Below are 14,306 nucleotides of genomic sequence, written 5' to 3'. Positions count from 1 at the left end.
TTAGATGGAACTTCTTGATTTGTCTGAAAACTCAATTGAAGCTTTAGGCATCAATGCATTATTGGAATGTGGACATAAAGTGAAAGAGATTCGGCTACTTTATTGCTCAATCAACAAAAAGGCAATCAATAAACTTACTGAGATGCATCCGGTAATGCTTACATTGTTTTAAATTACTACAATTACTGTGCTTTTAAAAAAATAAATGTTGTCTACTAAAAAAATTAACTTACACATAGTATACAATTTATGAATTTAACTGAAAGTTTGCTGTAATCTTGTTTTTACTGCACTGAGACGGTAAAACAGGAGTGAAAACCTCTTCAGTAAAATAAGATACTTGACCCATTGTTTTTCAAAGTAAATAAAATGCGTCTCTTACACATTTTTTTGAATTTGCAGAATGTGTTTGTAATTGATGATGCACCTCATCAACAGATTGTTACATATGCCACTACTTCGTTATATTTGGACCAAGTTTTGCAATATAACATTGATGAACCATATTAACTCCCTGGAGAATCGTTTTTTATGTTTTGTAACAAAGTGTCAATGCTTTAAAATGAATTTGTAGCCAATAATCTAGTGAGTTTTCTAATTTTAATTGTTTAATTTTATTTTTTTGATTTGGATTAAAACTTAAATAAATCAAGACATTGATCTTGACTGTTATTGTGAATAAAATGCTTGTACTTTATTATTTTGCATATCTGCAAATATATAGATGTTTTGTTATCTGCATTTAATATGTTCTAAAATTAAAATTTTAATATTCACTCAAATTACACTTCTTACATTTTTTTTCTTTGATTTTAAAGTACCGTATGTTTCGTTTATTCCAAGGAGTTCTTTATACTTATTTGCAAAAATTATAACATGTTTAAAAATATGGTGCAATTTTTCGCTTTTATTTTGTCTGCACATTACTGTGTTAATTACAAAATTGTTCATTTAAAAACTCAAAACCCAATTTCATTAAAATCCTCACAGGGCCTACATCTATTGTTTCATTTTATAAATTGTATATATTTCTTAGACATGTTTTGCTATTTTTATACCGGTATAGTGCAATGTATATTACCTTGCTTTTAAATTCGATATACATAAGGCTAGATAAATATTTTTATGTTTTGTAAATATATATTTTTTTCCTTGGAGAATCTTTTTTATCCTGGAATAAATAATTTGACTACAAGTGTAATGCAACTACAGCTAGCACAATAATAGTTAATGATCCCATTCAAGCACCGACTGGGTGCAATTACTATTGCCACATCAAACCTAAGTTATTAATAGTACACCGAAAAGCCATCGCAGACTCGCCGAATCTGTCGATCTATGATGCAAGCAGAGCAAGCCAGAAAAACAACTGGCCTGCAGTGAGGTTCGAACTCACGACCTCCGGTCAAGCCGGGACCGTCGCTCTACCAACTGAGCTATGCAGGCTCAGAGAGGAGCGAGTCGAGAAACAACCACTATTGATACGGAAGCCGTAATCGTTGGTCATAAAGCAACTTCCGAGGGGCTAGATCACAGATGTTATTAAACACATATGTTTGTGTGTGTCTTTCATTGATTGATACGGACTGATGATCCCCCGGTGTGAAGTTGCTTGTACTAACAAAATGTGCAAGTATTGACGCATGGTTGTTTCTCTACTCGCTCCTCTCTAAGCCTGCATAGCTCAGTTGGTAGAGCGACGGTCCCGGCTTGACCGGAGGTCGGGAGTTCGAACCTCACTGCAGGCCAGTTGTTTTTCTGGCTTGCTCTGCTTGCATCATAAATCGACAGATTCGGTGAGTCTGCGATGGCTTTTCGGTGTACTATTGATACGGAAGCCGTAATCGTTGGTCATAAAACAACTTCCGAGAGGCTAGATCACAGATGTTATTAAACACATATGTTTGTGTGTGTCTTTCACTAAGTTATTAATTGTTATATATGGTCGAATATTGTTTCATTATAATAATATAATGGTGCTATTTCTATAGTTATTGTTAATGTAACTTTTAAACGGAATGAATCTCAGGATCATAAAAAGGTTAACCTTAGTTTGGTTTCTGGATGGTCATCGTCGGTCTTATAAGGCTCGCGCTTTTAAGTAACCTTTGTTTTTAAAATCTTAATCTTTAGGCTAGTGGTTCCCAAACTTTTTTGGCTCGCGGTACACTAAAAGTCTTCAAAAGAACAATAGAGTAATTTTACAATTGCCCTTACAACACCACACATATATGTAATTGTCTCAAAATTCCTAATTTGTAATGAATAGTGCGTATTGAAGTCTAAAATGCTTGCGTGTATTACTATTGGTAATACAAATACTCTCTTTTACCAAATTACAAAAAGTTTCGCAGCACACTTGACTATATCTCGCGGCACACAATTTGGGAATCACTGCTTTAGACCCTGAAAATCCTTTTGTGAATTGGCTTTTCACAAATGAAAAACGACTTTTATTTGGTTTAAAAACTCTTGAACATAAACACTTACACATTTTCACAGTGAAAGCAAACCAATGTATAATACAGAATTAGGAATTTTAACAATTTTATATTTCAGCGCTACTCCAATTAAGGGGTATTCCCATTAGTCAGCTAAATTTTTAATATTTTTAATCACCCAACCCTAATTCTTACAAGTTTACCCGGAACTTCGTCAGCTAGAATGCAAGTCAGGAGGAACCAATACAATAATCCCAGGTTACCTAAAAAATCCCCAGGTGGGAATCACAGTCAGAAACACCTTTTTGTTGCGCAATCCCCTTAAAAAAGTGTTCAAATGTTAAACAATAAACATATTAGAAAATGTTAGGGTCAAATTTGCAGTACAACGCAGGGGTTGAAATATCTTTGATAAGCAACTCTGTGGGAGAGAAAGCACACAATTGAAGTTCGTATAGTGCAATTGAAAGCTGTTGAGCGCTCACCTGTATCTTAAACGCATCTTACAAAGCTTACAACTTGAAAATCATACGAAAAAACAGAGAGATCAGAGAGTTTAGATAAAGAGACCATCTATCTTCATCCAATGCTCTCAGAAGCCGCACCCTGTCTCTTTCGCAAAAAAAGCCCAGTCAGACATACCCGGCTGTATAAGCTGTCGAAACACTTTGAAGACCAAAAACACCTTGCACGTGATTTTCTTTGTATCCCAATCAGGTTTGCGGGAGCCGAATAACCCCTACCCCGCCTCCTAATCTTCTGTAGTGCATTCCGTCGTACATTCTCCACGTGTTAGCTTCCGGAGTGTAGATCTCTATGGTCTTGAGGTAGCTGGTTCCGTCAAAACCGCCGACTGCCATCAGTTGGCCGTTTACAACCGCAAGGCCGACCTGGAATACAATCAGATGAAGAAGTGGTGCCTTTTTATAGTTCGCAAATAGCAGTTTGTGACTCACTTTGTTCGTAGCACTTCAATTGCAATTGAAAAACGAATCTTTGCCCGTAAATTTTAATTAACTAACTCTGCGGTAATTATTTGAAAGTCGCCTAAACCGTTGTTTCTTTGAACTCACTTTGTTCGTAACACTTTAATAGTAATTAAAAACGTAACTTTACCTGTGACTTTTAATCAACTAACCCTATAGTAATTATTTGTAACGCGCCTAACACGTTACCCTTTACTCAACTAACTCGCATTTTACTTAGTTTGTAAATCAAATAACTCATTAATCGGTATATCACTGGTTTCAAACTGTTTGATGTGGATGTGGTTAACTCGAAATTTCTGGAATACGGGAATTTTCTAGAAGGGACTTTGGTTGTTGTGTGAGGATTAATAAAGCAATAACTATGTTTATATTTTGTCGAATATTTTATTCGGGCAAGTGCCATTCTCGCGTCATATAACTTTTTTTATTAGGCGTGTATTATTTTACGGCCTATTCGTTAATATAGAAGATGCAGTGGTAGTAGATCAAAGGGAAACGGTAGTGGGGTGATGTAACTTTAAATGATCTAACTGATGTTTACCCAAATTATCTCCAATTTATCGATCAACGTGCTAATCTTGTTTTTGCGCAATGCAGCACGTAAATCTGTTCTCCGAAATCGATGTGCCGAGTTTACACAACATAACCTGAAAATACGTATTTACCTGTGCTCTCCAGAGGCAGTAAAATTTACTACAGAAACACCAGGGCAAGGATAACTAGAATATCGCATAGTAAATTAGGGTTAATTTTAAAGCTTTCCAAAGCATAAGTAACGTGTTTATTATTACCGAATCAAAATTCTAGTTGCCTCAAAACCACGAATTAGCTGTGTTTTGGTATATTTCGACGCTGACCCCATAGGTATTCACGACCGACAATAGCTAGCAACCCACTTGCATAAAGTAATCAGCTAATTCCATACTGTAATACTAGAAGCAGACCATATAAAATATTGTCCATGGCCGCAATAAATCGTCTTACCCCGCTCCTCCTAGAGTTCATTGCGACAACAGCGCTCCAAGTGTTGGTGGTTGGGTTGTATTTCTCGACTGTGTTCAGTTCAGTACTGTCGTCTCGCCCACCGACTGCATACAGCATGTCCTGGAAGATTTATGTTCAAAAAGATTTATTTCGAGCATTCGATGAACTTGACTGGATAAAGTCATTTAAACAACATATTTTTTCAAAAAATATCTCGTTGCCTTAGGCAAGTTTTTTTTAAATCACGGAAGTACACTAATCTATTTAAGCATAGATCAGAGGTTTTTGTTTGTAAAAGAACGAAAAATCGTCATTCAGAATAAACAACAAAGTCATTATCCGTTGAATAATTCTAAAGAATGTCCACTGTCCAGTGCATGACATATCGATTATACAATTGGGAGCACACCACACATTTAATGTCCAAAACTATAAATATCCAACTTGACACCTAAAGCATGCATACAACAAAAAGCGACATTATACGGTTTAAGCCATATTGAATTATAAATAATCATAGGTACTGCTTTACTGCATTACAAATTAATGTGTTTGATTACTCTTTAAATGTGAATAGTTCATTTTAATCAGGAATCAGATTTGGCCAATGCTTCATAACTATCGGACCAGCAACAAATTATCCTATTAATGTGGTGTGAAGACCTTGATAAATAGCTTGATTAACATTACAAATAAATGAAACTTTTACTGTATTCACATTGTACAAAATTAAAAAGAAACAAATAATAAACTGGGGTTTGGAAATGTCAATCTGGATCGTCATACTAAAAATAACTTTCCTTTTATAATGTTTTTTCTTTTATTTCTGAATTTTAATAACTTTGATTAAGTTGATTTCATTTTACTACTTTTTTAAGGAATTCTGAATGATGGAAGGACATTTATTTATATTTTATTAAATAATAATTATAGATTTCTGTATTACACAATATTTTTTTTTTCTTTCATAAACATTTTATGGATTTTTTGATTTATCAAAGCATAAACAAAGGTGCGAAAAATTTAAAAAAATGATCAACGAATTATAAGCACTAAAAAAACATTGTTTTTTTATTTCTGATACTCTTATAACTTCAATTTTGAGCACTAATCAGACTACTGTATTACAACACACAAAAGTTGTTTTACCCTGTAGACGGCACACCCCAGATGCTTGCGTCTCGTGCTCATAGGGGCGATGTCGGTCCACCGGTTCTCCCTGGGGTCGTACCGCTCCACCAGGTTCCACGGGGTCTGACCGTCCGAGCCCCCCACAGCGTAGAGGTAACCCCCCAGAACGGCGACTGCCACCCCCAAGCGTTTGGTGCTCATCGAGCAGACCTTGTTCCAGCGGTTGGCCTTGGGACTGTACCTGTTGAATATAGTAAAACAGTTTAGGAATATTGGAACACAATACACAGTTTTTTCTATTAATTTCAATAAAAAAATATTAAAGCAATAATATTCGATAAAATCGACATTTCGCAGTTTACAAACGTTTCAGCAATACCTCATGCCATCATCAGTGTATATATATTTTTAAGCGATAAAATATAAAAAGGAAAAAAGGGACATAAACAGCAGAAAAGGGGCGACGTATGGGTTAATGCGTACCGCTAGGTATTAAAAAGATATAAGTTCTGGTTTATGATGTTGGATCATCAGAGACTCCAGTAAATATCGACGATATTTGTCATGCCGTGAACCCAATATTTTCGTTTTTTTTTAATTAACCTTCTGGGTATTGGCGAGCAGTGTTTTATCGCTTTTATCTTTACTTGGATTTTTACACTGATGATGGCATGAGTTCAGGAATAGTCTGTTAAAACACCAGATGACTTCGCTAGGTACCGATAGTCGGTAGACCGATAAAGATCTGTTTGAAAACGAGGTATTAACAGGTAAGGAAGCTAGTCGGCGATGAGATTTAAACCACTGACCTCAACCAATTCAGGGCCTTCATTGCACCTGCTAATCTACATAGACTGAATGGTGACATTCAAAAACCATTGTACTTCTAATGGCAGGGTGTTCTAATGGTAGGGTGTAAACCAATGCCGTTAGCCAGTGCAACTTTTGAAAATGGCTGACTCCATTTTAAAAATGCACATGTTAAAAATTAGTTGCTTATTAATTTTGTACAAAGAATAACTGCACTAACAGCAACAGTTTTAACAAGACTGGTGTAGCATTATCAGATGCAATTCGAGGTTATTTTACTTCTTTCTGTAAATTTGATAAATACTCTTGACATGGACTTCAAATATAGCATAACAAAAACCAACTTACAAACATAAAATGTAGAATCTAATGAAATCACACAACAAGTATATCGCTTTTAATTTGAGCTAAACAGCTGACAAAAAACATTTTAGAACATTAAAAAAAATTAAAAAATTGAGTGAAATTTTTTAGATTTTGTTTTCAGCAGTTGCGATAACTGGTTTAGTACACAAAACTACAAAACAAGAACCTCTCTACGATGTCAAGACATGACATTCCATCTTGGCCGCCAACAGCATAAAGGTAACCTTCGAGGACAGCAACCCCAACACTTGTCCTACACGTGCTGGTGGGAGCAACATCACTAGACCACTGGTTGGTCTGCGGGTCAAACCTGGATCAAAAATAATGCTTTATTTTCTTCATAAATTTTATCAAATTGGTTGCAGAAAAATATGAGGATAAATTTAAATTTTTCATATAGTTTATAACCTTAATGGATTTATGAATTAGAAAATAATAATTGGTATTTTTTTTGTATCTAAAATACGTTTTATGGATTTTCAATTTATTAAAGCATAAACAAAGGTGTAAAATTTATTTCAAATAATTATCACATGAATTATAAACAGTGAATTAAAAACAATTTCATATCCAAAAAAATTATTATTATTATAAGAGGGGATATAAAGGCGTGTGATATTTTTGGATAAGCATTGACAAATCAGACAAAGTAAACAAAGCAACTAACAAACCAAAGAGTAATTTCAAAATTTAAAATGAAATGCATGTAAAATTAACGTAGAAATATGCTGTTAAATATAAGGATACATCAGATGTACAATTTTAGTTGGTTGACTGATTTACCATTCAAAAATATGTTGGCACTGCTATGCATAACTAAAATTCAGATTTGGATATCTAACAATTAGATGCAATTTCATGTTTATCACAAATTCACCTTTCAACACTGTTGAGATACGAAGTGCCGTCATGACCTCCAACTGCATACAGAAGGTCATCAAGCACAGCGACTCCGACGCCACATCGCCGTTTGCTCATCGGCGCCACCAAGCGCCAATCACGGGTGTCCGGGCAGTATCGCTCCACCGAGCTGATTGCATCACCACTGCACCAACCTAGTTCAAAAACACATGGTTTAATACAGGGGTTCTAAACTGGGGTCCATGAACCCCTTGGGGGTGCGTGAACCAGTTTTAGGAGGTCCATGAAGGCCTAATTGAACTAGTAGTGTATATTCAAGCAATCTATTTTTCAAAGAAAAGAGTAGGCTATAGTTAAAAATAAAACGTTTTTGCACTGAATATACTTAAAGTCTATTTCATTTCACATTTTTTAGACCGAAAACAGCAAATTTCTGAAGTCTGTTTGTATTATGACGTCATCACTAAAAAATTCTTGTCTTCGCTGGTCCGTGCGAAGCAAAAAAGTTTTTTAGGGGTCCGCGGTAAAAAAGTTTAAGAACCCCTGGTTTAATACCTTAAATCAGTGCTTCCCAACCAGTGGGCCGTGATCCATTGGTGTAAATTTATTTGTTTGGTCATATCTCATTGTGGGTCACACAATGAAACTTGCATTAAAAGTTGGTCGCGAACTGCAAAAGGTTGGGAAGCTCTGTCTTAGATAATCTAATTAAAACCATAAAGAAATGTCTACATAGACAAGTTGTATTTAAAAAATCCATGTTTAAATTTAAAACCGAAAAAGTTATATGTGCTCCATTACCTTTGCACAAATTGGTTCTAATAAAACATAATATGACTAAATTATTACCACTTTATTTATCTTGTAATTTAGAAGGATTAACACTCACAATTCATCAAACAGTGAGATTATTTTTAACTGTAAACTGTATATAAATGCATAGATAACACTCATTTATGGAAAAACATTTTTGGCAGACGGTTATTATGCCAAAAGTTTACTTGCTGTAGCAATGCAGCACCACTCACAATGTCAAAAAGTTAAAAAAACATTTCCCACATAGCAGCCCTAAGATACTTGCGTCACAGGGAAATAACCATGTTCTGTTGACATTTTATGTGTTGCAATTTTGCTTGGTAAAGGTATTTATTTGTTATGTTGGATGATTTTTAAAAACTTGTTTTAAAGTGGAAAATCCCACAAACTAGCTTGGATAAAATGTGGCCTAAACATAAAATGTATTTTTCTTGCTGCATAGTGACTTTAATAGTTTTATAAGAGTAGTCAGTTCAACAAAAAAATCAAGCCAATTTATTCATGTTACACCCCTAATTAAGCATCATCTGTTGCCAATATCTGAGTCAACAACACAGTGTAGCTCCTAAGTGCAAACTTGGACAACTAGAAAATTCGAGTTTTCTAATTTTACATTTTGTCAAACTTACACCAAAAAACATTGAATTTCACAAAAACAACAAATATAAAAATATCCCCTACACAATGTCCCATAGAAAACTAAAAAACCAAAATGTAGCTATGAAACCAAAAAATAGAATGTTCCCACAAAACGAAATGACAGAATTTCATCTTTGAAACAGCAACATTGGTGTTTAAACGACTATATATAATGCTGTTGGACAAAGTAGCATTTTTGGTAAAATCCGAATTAGATTAGAACGAGACTTAGAGCACACAAGCAATTCACAAATTAGATTAGAATAAGTCGCATTTTGCTCTACTTCATTAAATTAAAAAATTAGAATTATCTAGTTGTCCAAGTTTTCCCTTGCTAACAAATCTAACCTCCGACAGCGAACAATACTTCGCGGGTCACCGGCCTTCGTGGTCGAGTCCTCGGTCCCTGCATTAGGGGGCGCTCCTGGGGCAGCAGCATGTAATTCTTGGCCTCATCGACCAGGTCCCGGCACTGCTCGTCGTTGTGGACAAACGGGTCGGTGCCGACGACCCCGACCAGGAACTTTGGGGTCAACAGGGGTAGTCGGACATGCTGCATGACCTGGTTAAGAAAAAAAGGAATAATTTTGGTGCAAATTGAAAGAAAATGTTAAAATAAAATGCAATACATTTTTAAGTTAATTGATTAAGCATCTTTCCATTGTTGTATTTAAAAAAGGTAGAAAAGGGAAAAACTTTACGATGAAACTTTTCAACGTCAATCAAATCAAGAAAAAATTGCAAAAATATAAAATCAGCCAGAAATTGTTTTAAAATTAAAATCCTTGTGGCTATATTATGCTTAGATCCAAAAGTGCTCTAAAAGAATCCTTAATCATTTAATTTCAACAAAAAATGTTTAAAACTAAATATCTAACAAGGGTTTGACATAAAATTTCTTGGGTCTTCCACAAAATGCTTTGCTCAAAATTGCGCATAATTCTCATGAATCATGATAATTAATTAGGTTTTCCTTTGCAGCATTATTTTAAGATATTTTTAATAAAATCAAAATACAGGCAAAAAAACACAGACTGACTAGGGAGAATAGTTTTATGGATAAATGTCAACTACACAGTTGGCCGAGTCTGAGGAAGTGTGTTTAAGCAATGGTGTAGAAAGATTGTGATTTATGTAACCTTTGCTTATTGTATAAAATTGCAAATAAACACATTGCATTAGGATATTTTCTATGTGGAAAGGAGCTTGACATTTAAACTTTAAATTTACTTAAAAAGTAACACTTTCAAAACAAATAGCAAAAACTAATCCCAAAGTACTACATCCATACAGTGGTGATATATTGAGAATGATGTGGTTTAACACCAACAATAATATTCGTTAAATAGGACAGGGTCTACTAAAAACACTATATTCTGCAGTCCAGGGAAAAAAGTAAGTTGCTGGCACATGGAACAAAGTTCATGGCGACATGAAATCTATAATAAACACCAGACCTTACAATCATTCCAAAATCAGTTGCTGAGACTAAAGTATGTGCGTTTATTGGCAAAAATAAACCTGACAGCAAGTGACGTGCAATTTCTTTGTGAGTCATAGTGGTTCAAGTGGAGTCACACCATCCTGTATGCCAAACTGCCACAGCAAACAGCAAAATCAAATAACTTCCAGGCATTTTGGTTCAGAAAAATAGAAATAGTTGGGAAAACACGGAGGTTCTAATACAAAAATTATATAAAAGTTACGATTGTTAAAAAATTATCCAGAAAAGCAGAAATAAACAAAAAAAAGTTACATGATAAAAATGTTCTGGCAATGTAAAGACAGGTACAGTCATTTACTTCGATCATGTAAATAATAATGGGAATACAACTAAAACACCAAAATAAAAACAACATCTAGGTTGGAAATACACACACTTTAAAATAAGCACAAAATAGACCTAGTTTATGACTTATTCAGATGATTTAGTTAATTATGTCGTTGGTCTTAGTGCTATGGTTTTATAGATTGTTCTGCTTTGGATATTTTTGCTTTGTAGGCCTTATTGTGTGTTTCCTTACAAACCTTCATTTCTGCAGTTATGGTGATACAAAGACAAACACATTCAGTAATTTAAGGCAAAAAAAAGGCTAGGATAACAAACCTTAGGAAGAAGGGGCCTTCGTTCATTCAGGTCGTGCTTAACCCACGTCATCACAGCCTTGTAAACATGCTCTTCCGATCGGATGTTAAGGTCATCAGAACTTATGATCTCTATTAACTGCTCTGCTGGCAGAAGTCGAAATTCTTCGTTCTCTTTCACCTACAAAGCAAAAATTCCATAAGGCATTGCATAGTTTTATTTTGAAAACATCACTTAAATTCATGTCAGGCAGAGGGGAATTGAAATAAACTTGTGATTCAAAGGCAAAAACTGTAAATAGCATTGTTTTGACAAGCAGTTAGAGTACAGAAAAAAAGAGTTTGCCTACAAGTGTATTTTTTCTATGAAACCCTATTCCAAAAATCAAGATAAAAAATGTTAAAAAACAGTTACTTTTAACTAAAAAAAAATAGGAACAATTAGCAGCAGGTCTAATTAAGTTGCTTGGCGGGTTGGACCTGGACAACAACTGTATTTTTCCCAGGTCTGATCTAGATGTTAAGTAGGTCAATTCAGTTAGCAACAGATTGTGAAGTGTAAGAATCAATAATTTCCACAAAGAAAGTGTTATCACACTGAATTAAGTAATTTGTGTAGCATGTTAAATCAGCAGAATAAACAATGCAATACAAACCTTACTATTTTTAATGACCCCTTTTTTAATACTTTACCAGAAAGTTAAAATTTTCATATATAAGTTCACATGTGTGCAACATCAACTGATACTTCTAGCTGCAGACTGACCACAATTAATCAACTTTTTAAAGCTGAAAACTTTGTTCAAACTATATAAATTTACACAAAACCCCATATTCGCCTAGTGCCTAATTTATTTATGTTTCCTTAAAGAAAAAATCTCAAAGGCGAAAAGGTTGAATAAATCGACATAATTTTGATAAAGGCTGAAGTATATCAAAACCCCACTTATAAAAGGTGGACAAATAAAACAGTGGGGCCTGGCAATTTTTTTTGATACAGACTTGTTTATTTTTGGTTGAAGCATGACATATGGTAACAATCAACATATTGTCATTGAGTTACAGTGTTTGTGATGTAATAATAAGGAACTGCACACTCTGGTCAAGTGTTGACTGGCTTGCGAAAAAACATCTTTATCAAGATGATGTCGATTTACTTGGTTTTCAGATTCATTATCAAGCTACATTACAGATTCATGCATAGTGTACCTGAATTTAAAGAATAATATTACCAAACAAATACTTAATTAAGTGTTTGTTTAATGACAGTCTGAACAAAATTGTTCAAACCTCCTGAAAGTTGGCCTGAGTAAACTTGTCTGCGACTCGTAACAGCTCGTGGCAAGCGTGGGTGTCGGCGAACGCACGAATCCCCAGGCAGTTCGAGGGATCCAGTTGACGCTTCAGAAACTCACCGCAAATATCTGTACAGCGAAAACAGTTGTGACAAAACACACAAGCTAAATAAAAGTGCATACATAGGATAGCACAGTTAGAAAATTTGAACTTCACTGCCAAAAAAAGTTAATAGTTTAACTTATAAAGCAAAAAAATAATAACCTTTTAACACATCAGATTAGGATTTCTGAAAAATTTGATTAAAAAGAAAATTTTTGAAACTTTACACTAAATATTTTCATAGTTTAACAGGCTAGTCAACACAATTTTTTCTTTTAAGTAAAATCACCATTTGGATTCTAGCCTCAAGACAGTTCAAATAAAAAAAGCAGTGATAAAATGCTATGAAAGAACACATAAAATTAGAAAATAAATAAGACTTTAATGGTGAAAGCCCATACCTTGAATTTCAACCATTTGTAAGAGACAAGCTGCCGGCAGTAAAGACTGAACATTATTTTCCTCCACAGTGATCTGTGAAGTGTATGCGAACTCTATGAGCAGCTCCATGGCATGTTCCTCGATGTCGCGGATCACAATCTCGGTTTGCCGACTCTCGGCCAACTCAACCGTGAACATTGCCTAACGAGAAAAAACAAGTTTATAGGTAACTCATTCTATTTTTGCCCAATCAAAGCTAACTTGAATTTAAACATAAGTTTATCTAAAACAAAAAACGAAATCATTTTTTTTAAATTAAAAATAAAAAAACATACAATTAAGTTAACAAAGTTTTTCACAACTAGGCAACTTTTTAATGAATCAGAATAAAGTGCAATCGTAATTTTATCCTTTTTTTGGCAAATTGGTAATTTAACTCATTACATTAACTAACTAAACTTTTTAAGTTTGTACAGAAAAATAAAATACTTTAATGTAAGCTCTGTGAACTTAAAAAATTATCTTTACCAACTAACATTTGAGGTCATGTGTTATTATGGCTAGAAAAACACATTAAGTAGTAATACTCAAAAGTGATTTAACTAATTTCTTAAATATGACACATTTTCAAAATTTTTATGATACCGGTACGAATCATTCAACAACAAACATCTCTGCAACAATAAAGTTTGAATTCATAAAATTCTTACAGCACACATTTATTACATTAAAGACAAGAGAATGAAATGATGAAAATAAAACTATAAGGATATCAACTTCATAAGGCTTTCTCTAATATCATCTCATATGTTGCTGGATGCCAAGACAGGCCTTATATAAACTATAAATTGTACAAAGATTCACAATTTTAATTAAGACAAAAAATCCTTATTCAGTCCAAAACATCTCACATGAAAATATGGTGATGCAGCGGCCAACACAACTCGATGTGCATAAAGTTTTGTCGTTCCAATCACGATTGCCACGTCCCATAGTTCCTGGCGCTTTCGCAGCATATTCAGCGAGTCGAGCATACGACGTGGGTGCTTGTCCGAAGTGTGGGACAATGAAGTGGGGTGATAAGTGACCCCAGGGGGTTGTAATCGACCCCCGCAAACAGACGTGATGTCAATGGCCATTGGGGTACCATGATCAGCATACATAGCAAAAAAATTGGTTATATAAAAGCTGAAGCGTAAACACAATTTAAAGCAACAAGAATATGTATATATGTGATACAACTAATTCTGTGGTGGTCAAATCCTACCATTTTTAAAAGGTACAACAATAAAACCAGTTGTTAAAATTGAAGTTGCCAAAATGGGAGAATAAATGTAATAGTTCTTGACCCAGCCAAAGCTAATTGTTAACAAATATTGTTTCATAAAATATTATATTAAAGCCC

General features: G+C 34.4%; 1 protein-coding gene across 1 annotated transcript; it reads right to left on the bottom strand.

Annotated features, from left to right (window-relative positions):
* Positions 1–2,701: 2,701 nt before the first annotated feature.
* LOC146138757 (kelch-like protein 20) lies at positions 2,702–14,069 on the bottom strand. Its single transcript, XM_083393266.1, has 10 exons — positions 13,813–14,069; positions 12,922–13,102; positions 12,413–12,546; positions 11,145–11,303; positions 9,386–9,599; positions 7,599–7,776; positions 6,888–7,031; positions 5,564–5,786; positions 4,415–4,534; positions 2,702–3,331 (listed from the first exon to the last, which is right to left on the bottom strand). Exons 1-10 carry the CDS (start codon positions 14,062–14,064, stop codon positions 3,155–3,157), a joined length of 1,782 nt encoding a protein of 593 aa, XP_083249392.1. The 5' UTR covers positions 14,065–14,069; the 3' UTR covers positions 2,702–3,154.
* Positions 14,070–14,306: the final 237 nt, after the last annotated feature.

The sequence above is a fragment of the Ascidiella aspersa genome, chromosome 7 (assembly GCF_963924565.1).
Source record: "Ascidiella aspersa chromosome 7, kaAscAspe10.2, whole genome shotgun sequence".
NCBI lineage: Eukaryota > Metazoa > Chordata > Ascidiacea > Phlebobranchia > Ascidiidae > Ascidiella > Ascidiella aspersa.
This window is presented reverse-complemented; position numbering and strand designations above follow the sequence as displayed.